At 38.7% G+C, this 22,374-nt stretch overlaps 1 protein-coding gene across 1 annotated transcript in view; it reads right to left on the bottom strand.

The window, feature by feature from the left end:
- Positions 1-19,989, bottom strand: part of LOC113095465 (neuropilin-2-like) — a 35,375-nt gene extending 15,386 nt beyond the window's left edge. The window contains exons 1-2 of the mRNA XM_026261002.1: positions 19,129-19,989; positions 10,683-10,857 (exon numbers count right to left, since the gene is read on the bottom strand). Coding sequence (XP_026116787.1) covers positions 10,683-10,857; positions 19,129-19,198 — 245 coding nt within the window. The 5' untranslated portion in view covers positions 19,199-19,989. The remainder of the gene's footprint in view (positions 1-10,682; positions 10,858-19,128) is intronic.
- Positions 19,990-22,374: the final 2,385 nt, after the last annotated feature.

Genomic DNA, 22,374 nt, shown 5'->3' with positions numbered 1-22,374 from the left:
TAACACCAATATAACAATTATTGACAATTTTAATTCGAAGAAGAGATTGTCAAATTTATTGTTCGTGATTGGAATGCAACGCTGGACATCACATGTAAACCCAGGAGATCAAGTTAAATACTTGCATTGACTTCCCACCCCCCCCCCCCCAGCCAGTGAAACCAGACTGAAATTCCTAAGGGGGAAGGGCTTTAAACCTTTGTCTTCACAGAAAAGTCCCTTTGCCAGAGAATGGCAAAGAAACCCTTTTTATACATTATATATGGACCAGAATGAACTCAAAAAGACTTATAAATGAATCATTCCATTGCTTAACTCCATATTCATTTATGTGTAACCCACACATTTGACTATCATGTATAATCACTTATTGTGTATGTCTTTTGATAACTATAGGATACCTAGTCATGTCTAGTATTGAAATAATCGCATTTTCTTGCTTGATATTGTCCTGACAATCATTTATTTGTAAAATATATCATAATCATGTTATAGGAATCATGTCCAAAATTAGACCCTGTGAGGCAAGAACCACATGCTTGGTAAGATAAACAAATGATTTATGATACCCACCCCAAGAACATATCTGATTGGTCAAGGCAACATTTGAGGGGTGGCCAACAAGGAAGTTTTAAATACTTTGGATCCCATGAAATTTTGCTTTTAGTCGGTTTTTAGTTCTAGTCTGCCTGCTGCTATTAGCCATGTCGGCTTTTAGTTCCAGCCTTGCTCGTGCTATCAGTCATGCCTGCTCTTAGCTTGTAGCTTTGCTACCTAGCTTTAGCTTGTAGCATCTAGCCATGTGGTTAGTCATCATGGTTCTTCGAGCGCGGTTCCAGCGTGCCTGCCTGCTGCTACTATGAGAAGGAACACAACCTAGTCTCGTCAAACTTTATTTCTTTTCTTTTCCGTTTGAGAGTTTCGTGTTCTGAGTTAAGTTTTGTAACGTCCATTCAACTTCAACCAGCGAACACGACTCTGCACTTTCAGCCAACGCCCAACAACCACGGGCTTCCCAAGACGTCACTTCAGAGACTGAACTTCCAGCCAATCAACGACCTCGGGATAGCCCTTTCACCGAGGCTCCTTCTTCACAGGAGATGCAAGTAACTTTACCTCCAGACTGTGACCTTTACTGGTGTATCTAATATAATTTTAACCTCATTGAGGAACTCAATGCGAGCGCTAATTACGTGATTGATGGTTGTTCATGTTTATGCAATTTAACGTATTGCTGTTAACTTGGGATTCCATATTTCCATTCTCTTAAACTCATCTTTCCCTAACTTTCGATCTTCCTGCAACTTGTGTGAATGTGTGTGTGCGTGCGTTTATGTGTTAGATTAGTTTATATGTCTTAGATTTATCTAATAAAGCCTTATTCATATTGCAAAGAGAAGTATCTTGTGTTTTGTGCTTACAAGTTAATGTCTTAAACTGCCGATCTTGTTACTGTGCTAATTGATAGTGTTTTCACTATAGTTTGGATATTAGTATCCAGCGCAGATTTGATGTTAAACGGCTCGTTCACTGAACCGCAGGCGCGTCTCCGTGAACAGCCGTGAAACAGTGTTTCTGTTCAAATTCCCTTTAAAATCTTAAATGATTCCCTTTGAGCTAAATTGACCTGTTTCCCTTACACACTTCAGCAAGACATTGACATATTTTTTCCCCTAGTCTTTGAAACATTTCATTACTTATTTTATTCTTTTTTTTTCAGGCATTTAATTTAAATGTGTATTTTTATATTTCTGACCTTTTTTATTATTTTATTTATAAAAAAAAAAAAAAAAAAGAAAATAAACTGAGTCATAAAGTGTACAATAAAGCCCAATCAAATCCTTATATTATAATCACATTGCACTTGAATCAAGTTAAAGGTGTAATCTGCCGATTGTCCCGGAGGTGACTGCATATATCTTTCTTCTTATGATGCACTTAGGGTTTAACAATTACTCCAGAGCACTCGTAGATCCAAGATGATTTTCAAGTGCTACTTAAGTTACGATGCTTTTGGGAAACAGACCGTAATATTAAGATAAGTCGTACAATCGTTTTTACGAAACCCGGCCACGGCCAGTTACTGAAAAAATTTTTATTTAACATTTAAGTTTACATTTGGTGTTAATAAAATATTTTATAGCTTCAAGTGATGACAAAGGCAATATAAAAAAAAGAAAAAGAAAAAAAAAATAGAAGAACGGGCGTATACTCAACATTAACTGATGCCAATAAATAAAAACACTTTAATACTGGCAGCAATATTTTGTGCATACTCAATTTGAAGGCAGTCCATAATAAGAGTTCCTCATAGAAACAAATTTAAATATTTTTTTTCATGACTGTAAGCTCAACATCATGTGTTAGAGGTCTGTATGTTCTGCTGCCTCTACATTATGAGTTTGATCTTTTCTTGTTTTGTTTTTTCCCCTCCTAAGTCTCAAGATACAAACAGCCTTGCAAGAAGAAATTAGAATGGGATTGTGTTTAAAAGGTGTTTGATCTCAATTAACTATGAAGCTATGTCACGCCTAACACGCTCTGCCTGCTTACTAAAATAGATTTTTCCTCTGAAAAGCTTTAAAAATTGACCTGATGGCAGGTAAATTAAAAACGAGAAAACGAGGGAACTAAAAAAAAAGCCAATAAAAGGTGTATTATCTCTCTTTTGAAAATGTGAATCAAAGAGTTTCTGTTTAAAAATAACACATCAGACAGAAGTGATTCTGGGTCCAGCTGGCAGGCAGCGAGGGTAAAAAGCGCTGTTACTTAGCACAGTGCTGTCATGTTAATAAGGCTGAGGTTTATGTAGCTGTAGTAGCAGAAGAGCGTGACTCCACAGAACAATTTGAGCCTCAATTAACTACCAATTCAGCAAGCCTGTGGACCCTCCAAACATCTGTACACTTCAGCGCCAGAGAGTCATTGTCTAAAACACTGATCCAACTCAAGAGACAAGTGCACAGACAGAGAAATCAATGAGCCTTGAGTTGAAGAAACTATACTTTCTCTGCTCTGACATATTTATTCAGCATATTCTTAGAGGACAAATGCATTAATCTGTCATAGTTTAGTAGACTTAAGGGAGTTCTCAGTAATGATTCACCGACGTGCCAACTGAAGTCTCATAGGTTTCTCTTAAAATTTATTAAAAGAGATAAAAACAGACACAAATGAAACACAAAATAATGTGGTCAAAAGTAAGTGGACTTCCTTGCTTGCTTGCTGAATGCTTTTGAAACATTTTAGGGTGATAAAGTCTTTCTTTTTCTTTCTTATAGGTTCATATACAGTACACTAAAAGTTTGTGGTTGATAAGACTTTACTTTTTTTTTTTAAATAAGTTTCTTATGCTCATCAATGTAGCATTTACTTTGCAGAAAACACATTAAACATTAATGTTATGAAATATTAATGAAATATATTAATTTAAAATGACTGTTTTCTATTTGAAACTATTAAAATTTGTTCTGTGATGGTAAAGCGGAATTTTCATGCTCAGTATGAATCTTTTTTTTTTTTTTTTTGGAAACATTGATGCAGTTTTTAAGAATAGAACATTTAAAAGAACAGCATTTAGAATTAAATGAAGTGGAATTTACTGAATTCAACAGGCTGGGAATAAAGCGTTCCTCCATCATGGTGCATAATTTACATATAAATTCTTTGAATGTATCAAATTCCTATTTCTACAGCCTGTAGAGCCTACAAACTTTCAGCATTCAGTTAGTCTTGAGCACACTAGCATCTTAATTCCTTCAACCCTGTCTGTTTGTCTTGCATTTGTCAGGTTCTGGGATTCACAGATTCTGTAAGAGTAAAGACGGATATCTCAGGAGCCGAAGGCACCAGACACCCTCCGATCAAACATTTGTACAGCCCTCCTCAGTGCCTTTGAAAACACATCCCACCTCAACCCGCACTTCTGTCTCTTTCCTCAAAATGACAGGACACTCTGTTATAAAGGATGAAAACATGACAGCCAGAGAGATGAAAGTACAGGGGAACCATCTGACAGATGCCAGCAGCTGTCTTTAACCAGCCTTAAACACACACAAACACTCTCAAATCAGCTCTCATGCCACACACACACCATTCTGTTCTCTTTTGAACATTTTAATGCTTTTCATTTCAAATCAGTACAGAGTTCAAAGTTACTCTCACTTTTTCTAAATTTCATCACAGTCACCAATTAGCTAAGACATAAACCCTCCCACTAAAACAGCATTCACCTTATGTAGAAAACAGCTTTGGCACCCTGAGCTTGTGAATGTAAGTGTATGTGTTTGACTTGATATCAGCAGAGTAATTATCTGTAGATGTTCCCATCCTCTACCATCAGTGCCACATTTTAATTGTCTTTCACGTGGACACTTTTTCCACATGCGCAAATTTATCAACTATCAAACGTCCCTTGCAGATCCAGGCACCTAGCAAGGCAAGTGCACAAATTTTTATATCATGATGACTGTACATTTTGACCCCAGTTTCTTTGAGTTTTAGATGAACACATTCAGATTTACTTCAGGTGAAAGACTCACCCCTTTGATTGAAAGTAAATAATCACAGGCTTTGCCTAAAAACCTCAATCTTACCCAGTGGAAGAATTAAACTACTAAACTGCCTCTAAAACATTAACTGCTTGTTCGAGAGTATTTTCAGACCGTGTTCAAATAGACCACTTATTTAGTCATAAACCAGGAAAGGTATGAAGAAAGGAACAGAGGTAGAGTTGTTACTGCAATCTGAAATATCAGAGAGCAATCTATATTGAAGGCTACTGAACCTAATAAAGAATTAACATTTTCTGTTATATACCCGTTTATAACTGACCACTTTATGTTGTTATGTTTTATGTTGTCATTCTCATATCTGTTCTGTAAGCCCTTATGAAACAAAAATATATTGCAGTATATTGGAAAATATCATGTAATATATTAGCATATATTCTTATATATATTAATTTTTTTCCAATATATTAAAATATATTGAAAGTGGCAATCATTTGTATATTTTGCAATATATTATATAATATATGTATCATCAATATATTATTAAATGTATTCAAAAATATAAAATATTAGAAAATAAAAAGGGTAAATAATATATTACAATATATCACAATATATTTTAAGAAATATATTGGTACATATATTTTCCTTTTGTAAGGGAGTGTATAGCAAGCCAATAATGGTCATAACAGATATGCCTGTACTCTGAGAATGATGTGATATGTGTGGGAGACCTGTGTGTCCCCCTTGAGTCCTGTCCGGCTTCACACCATCCATCGATTCTTCATTACAAGCGGAAAACTGGCATTGATCAGAAGTACCCCTGGGGAGCCGCACGGAGTGATGATATCATTCGCTAATGTTGACCTCACTCGAGAAGAAATCTAGCTGTGAGTTTAGACGTGTTCATTTGTCAAATCTATCACGGATAAAACCCCACGGCAAGAGACAGTGGGGGCACTGCTGTGTAAAATTGTTCCTTTCATAGACGTTCAACGTCAGTCATGAGCAACTAAGAGGCTAGTCTGTACACACGGCTAGCGTACTGTAGTAGTATCACTACCGTCCCCTGTGAGGTTACTACAGAAACAAAGGCAGCTGTCTCCGCTCCCCAGCTGGAGACAGTGGGGTGTCCCGGGGTCTGTGATCATGGCTCTGCATGTGGCTGGAGTTGAGACGTCTAAAAATGCTCTCGGGCGATCGTCAGTTCATATATCCCTCATCACAGAAGATAATACAGAGATGTCACCGAACACGAGGCCTCGGCTCCCCTAGTTGTAGTCAGAGTGTGAAGTGTGTCACTGTAAATATACTCTGTGTAGTTTAATACAGTGGGTTTGATAAAAAGGAAGAAAAAAAAAAAAAAAATCAAGCAATGAATGCATCAATATTATAATTTCTATATATATTTATATACAGTATATGACAGTGTCACTAAATAAATGCTTCTCAATATATATATATATATATATATATATATATATATATATATATATATATATATATATATATATATATAAATAAAACATGTAGAACGATGTTTGATGAATGATGACAGTCTGGAAGCCTCAGGATTGTTATTGCTGAATTAGTAAAATCCCCATATTGAAGGAGAACAGAACACCCATTCCTTGTGCATTAATATGTTGTTTAGATAATATCAAAAACTGGAATACTGTGCCAGAGGGAGGAAACGAAAGTGTAAAGAGTGGGGAAGAAGAAAAACAGATAAAGATGAAAGAGAGGGATAGAGTAAGAGAGTGGTAAAGGAGAGAGAGAGAACCATGACTTCAGTCTGCTCAACCCTGTTTCTTTAACCATGTCATTCAGACGAGCAGCTTTGCTGATTGCATTACAGATATATCATGATAAATCATCCAATGCTTATTATATTTATTTCACAATAATCTATTTATAACTTTTAGGAGCAGGACACATCTGATGCTGTGCCAAGAAGCTGTGGAACACTCTGGTGAATTCAAATGAAGCTGGTACGACAAGTGAAACTAGTGTCTTTCGTTTAAGTGCTGAGACAGGCTGGACCTGTAACCTTTGATAGATTTACTTTTTCTTTTGCATTGCATTGCATCTGGTCATTGTCATCCAACTGATATACCAGAGTGCTCTGGATTTCATCGAGTATAAATGGTGCACTTCTCTCCTCTCATCTTTACTCATCCTTTTCTTGACCTAATGGCTGTGTTCCAAAACAATTTAAAGATGAGCTACAGACACAAGGTCTTTTCCAAAAAGTAGGCAAGATAATTAGTGCACTCATGATGAAATGATGATGAAAAACATCTCTGAAAAAAAAATTGTGCTTTCCTCTATAATATCTTCTTTTGGCCAAATTCCTTGGTACCACTGCATGTATCCATAACAGAAAAGTGCACAGCAATAATTATTAATTTCTATCTATTATATCTGAAATATACCTAAATTACATTTAATACAATACGAATGATTTAATAAGCAAGAAACAGAATACACAATACAACAACAAATTTTATTTCAAATTCTTAAAAGCACAGATGAAAATGAATACGTTTTTTTGTATGTATATTGTGTGCTCTTTATTGCAATGCTTATTAGAGGATCACAATGTTAGCTTAGCAACATGCTAATTTCAGATTGTGAGTTGAGTGTCCCATGCTGATCTAAACACTGGATGCCTGGCCAGGTTTTAGAAAGAGGTACTGGCTCCAAAGTGGCATCGTTTGCTTTAGTAAAAACTGTTTGAGAGCCCACCTTCAGTCTCCCTGCAGAGCACTGGAAGATCTGTGGAGGAAGTGTTTGCAGTGACAGTGTGGCTGGATTATCAGCACTCTTTACTTCATCTATGTGTGATGAGAGAGAGAGCTGAATAGGAAATGTGGAATAAAGCAATGCTGAGAATGGGACGTGCCTTGGGAGATGAGTCACTTTAATCAGACACAATGTATGTGTGAGCGAGAAAATGGAAGGAGAGAGAAACCAACATCAGTGGATCTCATTGTGTTTTGCTTGTGGACTAACAAGTCCTCAGTTGACTAGCTTTGCTAGAAAAACAATGTTTGTATACCAACTTCGAGTCAACCAAAACTGATTAAACAGTACCAAACCAGCCTAGGCCAATATGGAAATTTATATAAGAGCTGCCCTTTTGAAATGGGAGGAGGAGGAGTGAGAATTACATACCAATGAGGAAACAATGGATAAAAAAGGGAGATTATGATAGAGTTGAAGGAGAAATGAGTCGAAAGAGGAAACATAAGGGTGTGGTGGCAGTTGAGCAGACTAAACTTCATGAGGTCAAAGGGGAAACCTTGTAGCACAGCCAGTTTTCACACTTTTGTGCATATAAACGTCTGTCAGCTAGGAATGAGATGCCTGGATATGATCCCTGAGCTGCATAATCATATCTGACAGGGAAAAAACTTCAGGTTAAATAAATTAAGGCAGTTTGGTGTCCAGTGGAAAGATACGGAGTTGTTACTACCTCAGGATCAACATAGATCAAATGAATAGCCTATACCACACTTCACCCTGCCCTGCGTCTGTAAGTCTCCACATCACAATTAAATGATCTGTCTGCTTCACAAATATGTGAGCTATGTGACAGTTTTGTTTTGCAAAGCTAATGCGAGAATCAGATGTGGCTGTGCTTAAGCATGTTAATGGATAGATCATTTTACAACTTATTAAAGAAGTGCTTGTGTTTACTAGGCATTTACAATTCCCCAACAGAACTCAACAGTCCCAACTTTGTCCTTAATTAATCTGCCGGCAATAATCGCTAGAAAAAAACAGCAGTGAACAAGTCAGGGAGTTTAAAGAAACAAAAGACCTAGGGTGATGATTTTAGCCGAGAGAAGTCTGGCTTTAAGTTAAACAGAAGAGACTGATGTATAACTTGTGAATTTATGAGGCCTACAGATCAGGCTTAACAGTTGATTTCATCATCTTTGTGTGCTAGACTGAAATCCTAGGCTGTAAATAACCATACTTAACCTTAATGTGGTTTAAATGGTCACGAGGATTCAGAGAGAGATAGAGATGAGGAGAAAAGGGTCAGGATGATGATCAGCTTAAAATAACACTTTACAATCACATAACATATTATTAGGGCCGGAACTCAATTAAAAAAAATAATCTAATTAATTAGAGGCTTTGTAATTAATTAATCAAAATTAATCGCATTTTAATCGCATATAAATATTTGACCTGAGAACAATGAGAAGTAATTTTTTTTCACATGGATTTATAGTATACTATTGAATAATGACTGAATACATAAGCTTAAGCAACAAAATATTGTTTATTTTTGTTCAACCAAGTCTAGCAGACCAGTGCAATTTTTGCCATTAAGTGTAGCAATAGCATATTTAGAAACAATTTAGAAATAGTATATTTCAGAAATTCAGGTAGCTTATAGGTGCTGGAACTTTCTGTAAACTGTTTTTTAAGTAAAACACAATACTGTCAAGTACATTCATACATTGCGTTATTTTTTGTGTAATTAATTAATCTCGAATAACGCGTTAAAGTCCCGGCCCTACATATTATACATTTTGAATATACATGTTTTTAGATATTTAAATATAATTAAATATAAAAATGTATTTGAGTATATACTTTTTTAAATATAATAATGTATGCATTACTATTTTTGCAAACATATATTTTTTTTTATAATTTAAACATTTACATAGATTAATACACATTCTAAAAATATTTGTGCATAATAACTAACACAACCAATATAGCAATCACAAGGCAACGTGCTATAAACCACGCAGAATACCTTAGCAACCACATAACGACACCCTGGTAACCACCCATAACACCCTAGTATATACTTTGGCATGCACAAACAGCGCTCACATTGTCTACAAAAAACATAAAAATCTTGACTGAACATTTGTAGCGGAGCAGCAGATGGGAGCGAAGACGGAAGGTTAAAAAAAGAGACATCTGTTTTAAGTCTTAGAACTGGTTGTGTTAACCTGAGAACTACGGGAGACCGTCCACTTTCCTCTTTTCCAAATGTAGCAATGTGTCTTATTCAGTGTGGAGTTCTGTTTACTAATGGACACGCAAAGAAATCCTCTGCGGGAGGAAAGCACAGAAAAGGATGTGTGATGTAATGGAACGTGCCGCATCTTCTGTCAATCAAGCCAAGGGTGGAGGGAGAAAGAGAGACGAAAATTACAACAGTACTATCCCGTGCACAAACCACTAAGGAGTAAGCAGAGTGCTGGAATGAAACACATATCAGACTTTCCTGTCTCTCTCCTATGATCTCTCTCTCTCTCTCTCTCTCTCTCTCTCTGTTGATGTGCTCACTGGAAGTGCTCAGTGAAGACACTTTCAACAAAAGCTTCTGAAAAATTAATGCTCCGATTTCAACAAATGAAAGTCAAAAGCCATCCCATAAATCTCTCTTTAAAAACACTGCTATGTATAATTAATAGTTCCAAAATGTTAATAAATGTCAAAAGGACAAAGGGCAATATTCAGCGATAAGAGTGAGAGAGCTGGAAGTGGCAGGTTGTGACAGGCTTTGTGGCTCTGCCGAGAAAGGGTTGTAAAACATGACTCATGAATGTCAAAGTCTTCACTAGCGACTGCTAATTCCCCTCGAATTCGTCCCACTTTACGAATCATGCTTTAAAACAAATCCACCCAAACTGTGACAATACACCATGCAATCCTGACCACGCTCTGTGCATTTCTGCTGCCATCCAATAGAGGGAGGAGTCAGCACAGCTGCTGGTGAAGCACATGCAAGTTTTCATGATCCCCAGAAATGTGTGTCAAAGCTTTGTTTATTGGATTTTTAATTAAAGTGAAGAGAGTGTGTATATAATGTCAACTACAGCCAGACTCATTAGGGCATCACAGGACGGCTCCAATAATCACTAGGCAAGAAACATCAGCAGTCTTTTCCGGATCAACTCATTTTTTAAAAGAGGCATATTAAGCAGCAGAATTAATAAAATACTATTCATTATATAAAAGAAAGTAAACGAGATTGCCTTGTCGCTTCTTGGGTGTATGAAATACAGACTTGTCAGTTTTGATATACTCCTCTTTATTTCTGTTTCTTCCTCATCATATGGTTATGAATATATAGTTTCTTTCTACATAGAGCTTCTTAATCAATCTTCAGCCTCAACATTTTCTACTCACCTGCAGTCCAGTTTCTCCAGCTCAAAGTGCGGGTTGAAGTTTAGGACGATACGCTGGGACGGTTCGGGTGCTGTGATCACCCATCGGCAGTTCTGGTGGGGCGGGTACTCCAGCGGGTAACCGGGTGTGGTGATGTATCCTGCGTCACTGGCATCCAAATGCCCACCACATGGCTCTGTGACAAAGAGATATGAAATATGATTCAGCTTCACGCAAATTTTCCAGCTGCTCTCTGAAAATGTGTCTAATCACATCAGTTGGTATAACCTAGTGAATTTATATTAACTGAATAATAATAAATAAAACATTGGACTTCCAACCAGTTAATTTAGATGCTACTCAATGGCCATTTTTTAGCTGATTGAAGTGATTCGGTACACATGAATCAATATGACACAAACGATTCTAATTGAGTAAAAAGGAAAAAGCTGACCTCTGCTAGTCAATAAGTGAAGCAGTCATGACTCCGCAACTAAAGGCTTTTGTTCTGTGTCCCGATGTTTAATACGAATCAACACAAACCGGGAAATCAAAGAATCTGCTGTGTCCAGTGTCAAACGCGCTTGTCCCAGCTGTCATCTGGTATACAACTATATCACTGACAAGCAATCTAAAAACATTAAGACACAATCTTCAAAATAAAAACCACTCTATCAAACATGACAAGCTATTCAGTGACAGGAAGTGTGTCTGAATGGGGTCAAAGGTCAACTCAATGCTGCAAGGAGCACAGTGATCATTCACAAAGACGCCTTTCTGTGTAGAAAGCGCAGAGATAGTGCACTCATTCTCTGTCTCCCATGCCTGTGTTTACCATTCTCTTCCTGAACAAGCCCTCGGCTCCAACAGCTCAAATAATTGATATAGCTCTCATTCATTATTGCTCTGATCATAGTATTGAGGCACAGCTGTTTAACCTCGGCTAGAGTGATACGATGTCAGCGTGCACCGAACACACATGTTTGAGGAGAGGCAGTGTATAAATGTTTTAAGGTGTGGAGGCACAGAATGATTCACGGTGGCTTCAGGAACTTGCCTAAAGAAGATATTTTGAAGAATGCTTCTTGAACTGTTCTTGAGGACACAAATAAAGTCATTGGGGTCCAATGATGTTTTGGACAAAAGCATTTGAAACATTCTTCAGAGCATCTTCTTTGGTTTCTGCAGGCATTAGAAAGTCATACAGGCTTGAAATGACATGTGGTTGAGTAAACAATATATATATAAAATATAAAAAAAATAAACATGATTTCAGGGTTGACGGTTCCTTTAAAAATAAAACTTTCTATAATCGGAAAGCACTACAATCAAAATAGCAGTTGAAAGCAGTGTCACCCAAATGTGTAGAACTCAGATCACAGGCGTTCCAATTCTGTGGAACTCTGTGGTGGTGGATTCTGTGTGGTCCTGCTCGTCATACACCAGCAGTGGCCCTGCAAGGATGGACATACAGCACGCACTTCGCTGCTGTTACTTATAATTCACAACAAACACACCGCAACCAAAATGCACAGAGCTGATGTTCTAGCGTCACACATAGTGGCCCAGTGGGGACGCTGGAAGGAGTTCAGAGAAAGTGAGAGCGTTGATTGACAGTTTGAGGTCTGTGGCTGGTTTCCACAGCACTTTCTGTGAACAATTACAACTCATCTGTATTGCACACTTGATCTCTCACACTCAGTCACTGACTTTCTCACCGATGGAAAACAAGATTGATGGGATAGGATGCGACCTCTTCATACCTTCCAGATTTACACTGCTTTCAAAGGATGCTGCAACTAAACCAGGCAAAATGCATCCTGAAACCAGCAGACCACTCACCTCTACTACGATGATACATCAAATACTGATAGGGTGATGAAATCAGGTGATTGCAACACAACAGAACTTCAGGTGGTGACATTTGGAAAGTTATGACTACAGTGCTAAAGTGGATTTAAAACCAAAAGGAAACAAAACTTCAGGAAATAACAATAAATTATTGTTTCTTGCACCACCAATCATGAAAAAATTACAAAAGACAACCTTACAGTAGTACCTAATAGCCACACAACAGCTGAATTTAATATATATTTTTTTTTTGCATGTGCGATTTTTTTTATATTAGAGACTAGATGTCTGACATACCAATTTATCTAGAATATTTTTTAAATATTAATATTTTTATTTATATGATTACATTTGGTATATACATATATATATATATATATATATATATATATATATATATATATATATATAATTTTTTTTTACAGAAAATATTCTATAAGTTTTTTAAATGTTTCAGTAGTGTTCATTTTTCATATATATTTGAAAGATTTATATTTTCAGTGGTGCTGTGCTTTAGCTGTTAAAACTAAACCGTTTGCATAAAAAAAACATCTTGGAAGTCTTTAGATTCTTCCATTATAAAGCACCATTGCTACAGAAACACATGCAGATGGCCGTCTTTGTCAGATTAATCAGATTTCATGCTGTTTCCGAGTGTCCTATTACTAGCACTGCATTTTTAAGACAGCATGTCAAATAAAAAATAGCCCAAGTTTTAAGCCGCATCTTGAGCCCCCTGTGTTCTGTTGCATGCTGTTGCGCTCCGTCCAGCTGTTTTCCAACACTACAGTGTGCTTTTATGTAAATGCATCTCATCAACCTGAAACTTTCTGACTAGTCGTTCAGTCAATCCACTGACTAGTTGAATTTGGAAATATGTAGTTTTGATCTACACACAGTCCTGTAGGATGCATCTGAACAACCCCAGCATCAACACTTTCTCATATGTTCAAGGTCAATTCATTTGTGTCTGTGTGTGCTTGTAGATAGGAGGGTCGACAGGCTGGCCCTCATTAGGAGGTGTTCTTCCTCCCTAAGCTCTGACAGTGCAGAGATTCATTTCCACTCGGAGCAGAGAGAACGACAGACACTGCAGTAGTGTTATGTTGCGGTATGTGGTGGCCTCATGAATTATTGTGTCTGTACTGCTAAAGGAGTCTATCCATCTACAGTCTCTGCCACATGCTATCACAGCAGTATGCAGCCCTGGTGAATGGGCCAGAGTCAACACCCAGTGTGTGTGTGTGTGTGTGTGTGTGTGTGTGTGTGTGTGTATGTGTGTGTGTGTGTGAATGACTTTGGCTGTATTTGCCATTCTTGTGGATGATTTGCTGTGCACCAAGTACAGATGAAAGTTATGTGTTGGGGAATGGAAACGTTGCTGAAAACATTAAACATGATTTTGTTCCCTGAACTTTTTAAAGGTGCACAACTTTTTTTAGAAAGCATACAGAAATGAACGCTTCTTGTGTCCACTCACATGAGATTAATAATAAAAGCTAATAATAGCTTTTATAATTTTACATTGAACAGATCGCCTTAAGGACAGACATTTTGAGATCACAATGTAATCCCGATATTTAAATATAAAAAATATATTTTTAAATAACAAAAATTAATTATACATATAGCGCATTTCTAAAATTGCATCAACAATGCGCCAATCCAACATCCAGACCACTAGATGTCAGTATAAGTCTTTGCGCAGGAAAAATTACCTAATTGGATCAAAAAATTATAAACTGTCCAAAGTTGTACTTACAGTGTCGGCATGCCAAATTATATCACACTGTTCAATAGGAACAGAATCTACAAATAGATCTAAAAAATGTCTTTAACCCAAAATGTTGGTGCATATTCTACATCCACACCACTATGTGTTAGTGTACAGTAAGTCTAAGACAACAGACTAACCAGCTAGTGCAACAAACAAAAAAAATTACTGTGTGCACCTGGAAACTGACCTGTATTATTTGGGTCAAAACTTGACACTGTTCAAACTGAATAGCCTATACTAACAGAGCCCCTACAATTCACAAAATCAAATCTTTGCCTAACCAATCAATGGCTTGGGCCAATCAATAGTATCTTCCATCCTCACTAAGCATAAGACTCAGCACATGAATGCTCACTATTCGGCACAACGTGTTCTGCGGAGTACACACAACAACATCCACAGATCTCATCCTGTCAGTGCTTTCGGTGATGGCACCCTGTTCCCCTCCTCTCTCCGCCTCACTTCCTGCAGGATTGAGGATGCTGCCGGTAGGTAGGCCTGCCGCCGGGCCCCTCGCTTTAAGGCCATAAGTAACTGTAAACGGTGCTGAGCAGGTGGGTGGGAGAACGAGATTGGAGCTGCATTATTTATGGGTTTCTTGCTTGTTTTGAATTTCATCCCAATAGCACTGTTTCAGCACTTTTCCAGCGCCTGCCACACGAGAGTGAGTGAATGAGTGCCGGCGCATTTCCTGGAGCGAATACAAAGATCTGACCTTCTTTTAGTTGATTTACAGGTGCATTTTCTGCTGAGGGAGTGCTAATATTACCCATTACACGAGACGGAAAAGAGAAGAAAACAGTGCAGTGAGCAAACATGACAACAAACTGCAGTGATTTACATAATGGCCAAGGTTGGAGGAGAATCCGGTGTGTTTATCAGTTCAAACTGTTTAGAAATTGTCCCATCATTCAAACTGAAGAATTTGATTCTGTTTAAACTCTGCGCTTCATGGGTCGCTGATCAAGAAACTTTACGGGTGAGGTTACATTTACTTTTGGTCTGCAGAATTTTGAGGGCAAGTCAGGTCAGTCCATCAGGAATCTGTGCGATTGGGAGTTTCACATGAGGGCAGATTTTGCAGAAGTTGTTCATGTGAATTCGCAACAGCAACCAACCGAAAGCTGCTCGGTTTGAAAGTGATTTCCATGTGAGCTATGCTTCAGATATCACTTCATTGTTAACAATAGCCAATAGACCTTTTTTTTCAAATGAAATGTGACTGTACCTTATTCAAAAGGAATGTTTTTCTGCAAAAAGGCTCTGTGATATATATATGTAATCTGAAGAGATTAGACATGAAATGCACCCTGCTGGTCTCATCTGTAGCACTGGTAACAAACTCAGGCCCCGTCCACACGGAAATGCGTTTCTGTGAATACGCACAAATTTTTTTATCGGATAGGCGTTTCGTCCACACGGATCCGGCGTTTTCATAAGGTGAAACCGCTATTTTTTGAAACCGGGTCCCAGAGTGGATAAATTTGAAAACGCCGTCTTTGCGTTTTCATCTGGACGGCTAATCCGTATATTTTCTGAAACAATGACGTCATCAGCCCACGTTTCCCCCCTAGTCAGACACCTCTACATCACGTAACAGCAACAAAAACATGAACAAACACTGAACGATTGTCTTTTTATTAACTAACAATCACACCGATTAATAAATGTATTGTTCCATGTTCGTTTGTGTACCACGCGCAAAGTTTATGAGCATAGTCCAAGTCTTCTTCTCTGTTTTTAGTGTATCTATGTGGCAGAATTACAGCGCCACATACTGGTCTGGCATGTATACTACATCATTTTGCGGTTTCGTGTGGACGCGGATATTTCTTGAGACGAGGAAAAAAAAGATCGGATTGGGGTAAGCTCCGTCTCCATGTGGACGGGGCCTCAGTGTTAGAACAGTGGATTGTAGTACACTTAAAGTACCTTAAACACACACAAAGACATTGCCAGAAGTCCACATCTGCCTTTCATCAGCATCAACAGTATAAAGGGATCAGAAGAGGTGCTGCTGGACGAAACTTAATGCTACACACACACATATAAAGTGAAGCTGTAACAGGACTAAAAGCAGGTGACTGCCATTAAGAGCTGGATGAACAACTCAAAAGTGAAGCTCAGAACCAATCGCCTATAAAACCAAAGATGTGCGCATGGAAAATGAAATAAACTCGGGGCCATCAAACAGCAGAAAACGAACATGACAAATGGGCTTAGCAGGGATCCGATGAATCTTTAAAGAGATCCTATTCACTCCATACGCTCATATTCCCTTGGAAATTTGGCACCACACATCGCAGTCTCTCTTATGCGTACTAAACTGGGATTTTAAAGCGGCTACCCATTGAGTTTGCTCTGGTAGCTGCAGTTTATATGGAGCATGTTGGGGATCTGCAGGGGGTCAGGTGTATCTGCACAGCTGCAAAAGCATGTAATCAATCGCAGCGTTGCCTCCAGGCGCAGGCGGCCAAGGTTTTGCCAACAACATGCTCTTTGCACTCATACCAGTAAGTACAACGGAAAAATATGGAAAAGCATCCGGACATGCTGTCTTTCAGGCTCAAACATGTAGACTCACATGCATCTGCATGCTAACACACACACTCATCTGCTCGGCAGTCATGACCGCCGCCACGGGAGAGGAGCTGGAAAATATCAGCAGCTGACTGGTGAAAGTCAATAAGGTTTCTCATTTTCAGGAAGTGAAAGGAAGGAATCACAAGTGATGAGAAACTTAGAGCGGCGCTGTTCTGTCTTATTACATTCTATCTGTACTAGAACAATAGGCTTCAGCCCCCTATCGTTTAGTGTGTGCTTCATCAGCTGCTAAGTCCAGCTCACTTCAGCAGGGCTTCGCGTCCTAGCAGTAGATGGTTAAGCCATTCTCCCTCTCTCAAATCCATTCATCCATCTGATTCAGACCATCTGAAGCTTAACAGGGCTAATTAAGGCACTGTTGTTGTGTTGGAAAGATAGCTGGGCTTTTAGAAGGACCCCTGTGGAGAGCTCTCTCTTGGATCAGGTGCAGATCCCAACACAGATCTGCTGGGTCTGGCAGCACTGCCATCGACATTTGGTTGGAAAGCACTGCTAATGCTAGTCCAAAAAAACATTACTGGAGGAAAAATGTTAAAAGAGACCTAACAAAAACTTAAAAGGAATTCTGTCTCAATGTATTCACCCTAATGAGTTTCTTCCATGAAACACAAAAGGACACTTTAGCAGTCTAAGTTCTCTTCCACCGTATGAAATAAAGATGCAACAGAAGTAAATGGTGACTGACACTGTCATTCCCTACCGTTCTACCTAACATCTCCTTTTGTGTTGCACAGAGGGCTGTTTGAAACGATGTGAGAGTGAGTAAATGATGACACAATATTTCTTTTTTAGTGAACTAATCATCTAATAAGTAGATTATCTCATTTCGTCCTGCAGAAAAATGACTCAATTTATATTGTATTGTTCATGTTACTATGTATTTGTATACTTAGTAATACTAAAGAAAACTTTATATTTTGTGAGGCTGCTTGCAATTGCATATTATTATATTTACAGTAGAGTATAACAACATGCAAAAAACAAACAAACCATGAGAAATATATAAATATTTGAGACGTAAATGATCGCGTGGTACGTAATATTACACCCAAAAGCGTAAACTACAACAGCAAAAATCCCTGTTTAAAAATCCCCTTCAAACTATTTGGAATTAGTTTTCACGCACGACAGAGATAAACTCAAGAAACCACGTCCACTCTGTGAAAGCAAAGATCTTTTACACGTATGTCTATTCATAAAACAAAATTTCGAGGTTAATCATGTCATTCTATATATTTTTTTCCTGATTTGTGAAAATGTTACATTTACAGTACTTTTTAAAGGTTTACCTTACATATATTTCAATGTATTAGTGGTTGAAGTAAGTTTTATCAGTCTGGTAGGTTAATAAAACTCGCTAAAGTCTCTCAAATCGAGAAACACCAACGAGGAGTGTAAATGTCAAATAAAGGCGAGCATATTAAAATATGAAAAATACAAAATCTAATCGTGTATACACATAATTATGTGCACAGATACAAAGACAACATATCGCCTATAAATTCTGTATTTCAGCTGATATTCTCCATGAGAGTCGCTGGAGGTGCACAAATACAGTCGTCAAGAATAAAGTAAACATGACACGAGAACACTATGACTGGAACAACACCGTGCATGATGGGTTACGACTTTGTAGGTCAAAAATACATTTATGGCGTGCTTAAGGCGGCCTAATTTAGGATCCCGTTCATGGCATGAAGAGATCTGCTGCGTAATTTACTCTAGAGTTTAAGCGTTTGTGAGAAAAAAAATAAATGAAAAATAAATAAAAATAAAAACAATGAACTGTATTACGCGGCTAAATAAACAAACAAACAAACACAAAGTAGTGTCGTGAAAACGTGCTGTGGAGTCCAGTATGAAGCACGACGTTTATCGGAGCTCATCCCGGGTGCGCGTCACCTCCAGCGGCCAGGAGACTGCCAGCGCGCGAGGTGAGCTTTCACACACCACACTAAAACCTTCTGAGAGACTCAACATCTTAGTGTTGACGTTTTGAATTTGTTTTCTGTTTTGACACTCTTTCATTCTCTCTCTTTTATTAATTTATTGATAAGGTCCGTTTTATCTGGTAGTTGTAGGGTACGATAAAAAACCTAAGCAGAATTCAATGCAAATACCCCAAATGGCATCGAAAGCTAAATATATCAATAATTTGTTTGCAGTGCCTTGTACAATATCACACGATAGCATACGCGTAAAATGGAAACAAATGACAAAACAATGAAAACTTACCCTCCTCTCCATAAACTAATGTCGCACACAAGACAAGTAAAGATCCACAGAGCTTTGTGAATAAATCCATCTTTTCCGGGTGATAGTCACCCAGTGCTAGCAGTGGAAATGCTGAAGTTCTTGTGATGTTCTTTGAAAATGTTCTTGTCCGCTGATGATGTATCCACCGAGTCTTGAGTCTGATAACAATTTCTTCCGCCTGCTTTCTCAATGTGCTTCAAAATGCTGGATGCGTAAATTCAACCCAGACTTGGCTGTTTAACATCTCCAGTTATATCCTAAGCAAAAGCAACGAAATATAAAACGGCTGAATAAAACTAAACAACTTTCTCTTTCAGGCCGAAAACATGTTTTGGCTTGATTTCCTCGAGCTATAGCAACGAGTGAGTGAGTGAGGTGAGCGGCGCGTTCTCTCGCCTTCAAATCCAACTGACGTGAAGCGTTTTCCCGGTCTCATCCCCACAGAATCCACCACCAAACGCTCTCGAATGGGAAACACTGCCACAGCGGAAAACTGTCAGAAAAGGGCAGTTCGGATATGGTCTTCTGTGCAGAGGGTGTGTAACTGAAGTCTTATGATAGAGATACTCCGCGCGCTGTCTCTTTGGCACTGCGCGTCTCTTCGTTTGAGCGCTGAGTCTCGCGCGGCAGCAGCATGTGGATGTAATAACATTAAGGACGGGCGCAGCTATCGCATTACAGTCAGCACCTCGGCCCGCCTCTCCAGTCTCTGATTAAAGACCAGCCACTAGTGCCGCAGTTACGCTATAAAAAGACGAGCGAGAGAAACACAAGCGCCCACAGCCACACGGGCTCGACAAACGCTCGTGGCTGTGCGAAACCACAGGCTGGTTTGGAGGGCTTCTTCAAGTAGACGATGTATGTATGCTGCTGCTAACAATGGATCACTGACCAATAATAATGTCCAAAATGATAGAATCCTTTAAACGTTTAGTTTTAATCATATGTGCCAAGTTCTTAGAAAAGCAATCATTGTATTCGTTTTGGTTTTATACAGTAAAAAAATGTAGATAATACTGCATATGTAATTTCAAACAACCATCATGTAAACATAAGTAAATACTAGCACTGAACTACATTCCTCGTGAGCAAATTTGAGAATACACAAGTTAATCATTATTATTATTATTTAGTTTATTTTATATTTTAGTAAAACTTGACTTTTTTAAAAGTGACTTTTTTTAAAAACTAAATTTACATTAGCAAGAATATTTTTTTTATGTGTATTAATACATTTTTAGAGTGGTTACTCCATTTGTGGTTAACAAAATATGCCTTCAAATAAATAAATAAAGTCCTAGTAAACTAATGATGTTAAATTGTCATTGTTTTATGGTTTACATCATGTTGGTTGCACCACACTGATTTTGGTGAACAAAAGTGAACAACGGAAGGATAATTATGATAATTATGTATAAGCTGCCATTATCTTTGACTGCTCAATACATGGTTGATGATGGAAACCTAACAGTTTTGACGCTCTCCAGGTGACTTTAGGCAGAAAAGTGAAAATGCTGAGTTGAGCCATGCATTAGGTAAGGGAATGTGCATGGTAATATGAGGCTGAGGTTGGATTAATGCAAATGTTTTGACAGCAGGCCAAGGAAAGATGAACAAGGGTATAGGGGTCAAACTTTTAGTAAAAATACAAGAAACTGAACAATCCAGTGGTAAAAATTCCATGACGACAGATGTTTGACTGAAACTAAAAACATCTGTTTTTCTTTCCTTGTGACTGAAGCACTGTTGAAAACACACACACACACACACACAAACACACACACACACGCACACAGTTAAAATAGAACAACAAGCAGAAGTTTGTGGTAGGATGTGTGGGACACTGAGAAAAGGAGAAGAGAAAGCAGAACTTTGGAAAAGCAATGTCCCTCTGGCTCTGCACATCCAGAGTCCTTTAATTTAGGACCCCTGCACTCAAAAAACATATGAAGACAGAAATAAGACACTAAGGCACAGAAAGAGTTTGGGGTTTAGAAAGAACGGCTAGAGTAGACCTCACCAACCACACTGTGCACATCAAAGCTTCGACATCCATGCGAGGAGCCCAAACTTTCAGATATGTTCTTGTGCACAGATCTCTTTAGATCCACCCAATACAAGGCCAATGAGGCCCCCATTCCGCCACTAAATACAGTGGCTTTAATAACACAGCATTTCCTTGCAGTTCCCAAAATAAACTTCTCTTTCCCCAACCACCCTGAAGACACTCTGCACATGCTCGACACAATGACAGCAGGCAGCTGGGGAAGCACGGGGAAGTTTTTCTTAGCTTTTGATGCCTTGTCAGTTTCAGGTCATGTCTCATTGAAGTCAGATGATTAGTCATGTGTGGTGCCGTGCTTGAGCTGTTAATTCTGAGAATCATATTCACTCCTCAAGACCTATTCAAGACCTCAATGACAGGCTCCTCTGCTCTTATCTCTCTGAGACTACTGACTCCATCTTTCACCTCATGAGACCAATGCACTATTTGACCTGGGGGCTTGGGACTGTCAACAGCAGTGCTTGATAAAGGATGCTCTTTTACACTGTCTTCAGATCAGTCCTGTGGTGTGTCCTATCACGGATGAGGTCAGAGTTTGGGTATAGTGAGGGCTGGTCTTGGATCAGGCTGAAATAACAGCTTCCCTTTGAAGTGATGACAGTCCTGGGTTGTGCTGTCCACACACACCTCGACCCACAGCAGACCTGTGATCATCCATCTTACTGGCTAATGCCAGGCTGAGCATCTGTAGAACAGTGAAGCTTCTGTGCATGGTAGTGGGGCTATCCACACTCTCAGACTCAGGGGGGAAGTGTTGAGTGTGTGTGCGTGTGTGTGAACTCTGAGGTCCCTGACGGCCATACAGGGAGGAAAGTCCCTGGGCTTAAGTCTTGTTTGAGCCAAAAAGCAGCCAATGCTGACACTTCTGCTTGTTTACAGCTACCACTGTTGACTTTATGTCCGGAAAGAAGAAAGTACAAGAAGAAGGTTACTGAAGACAAATCCAGCCAAGTATAGTGAACCATACTCAGAATTTGTGCTCTGCGTTTAACCCATCCAAAGTGAACACACACACACACACACACACACTGTGAACACACACCCAGAGCAGTGGGCAGCCATTTATGCTGCGGCACCCAGGAAGCATTTGGGGGTTCAGTGCTTTGCTCAAGGGCACCTCAGTCATGGTATTGAGGGTGAAGAGAGCACTGTACATTCAC

This window comes from Carassius auratus, unplaced genomic scaffold (assembly GCF_003368295.1).
Source record: "Carassius auratus strain Wakin unplaced genomic scaffold, ASM336829v1 scaf_tig00215734, whole genome shotgun sequence".
Lineage (NCBI taxonomy): Eukaryota > Metazoa > Chordata > Actinopteri > Cypriniformes > Cyprinidae > Carassius > Carassius auratus.
The sequence above is the reverse complement of the archived record's forward strand: the minus strand, read 5'-3'. Positions and strand labels throughout refer to the sequence as shown.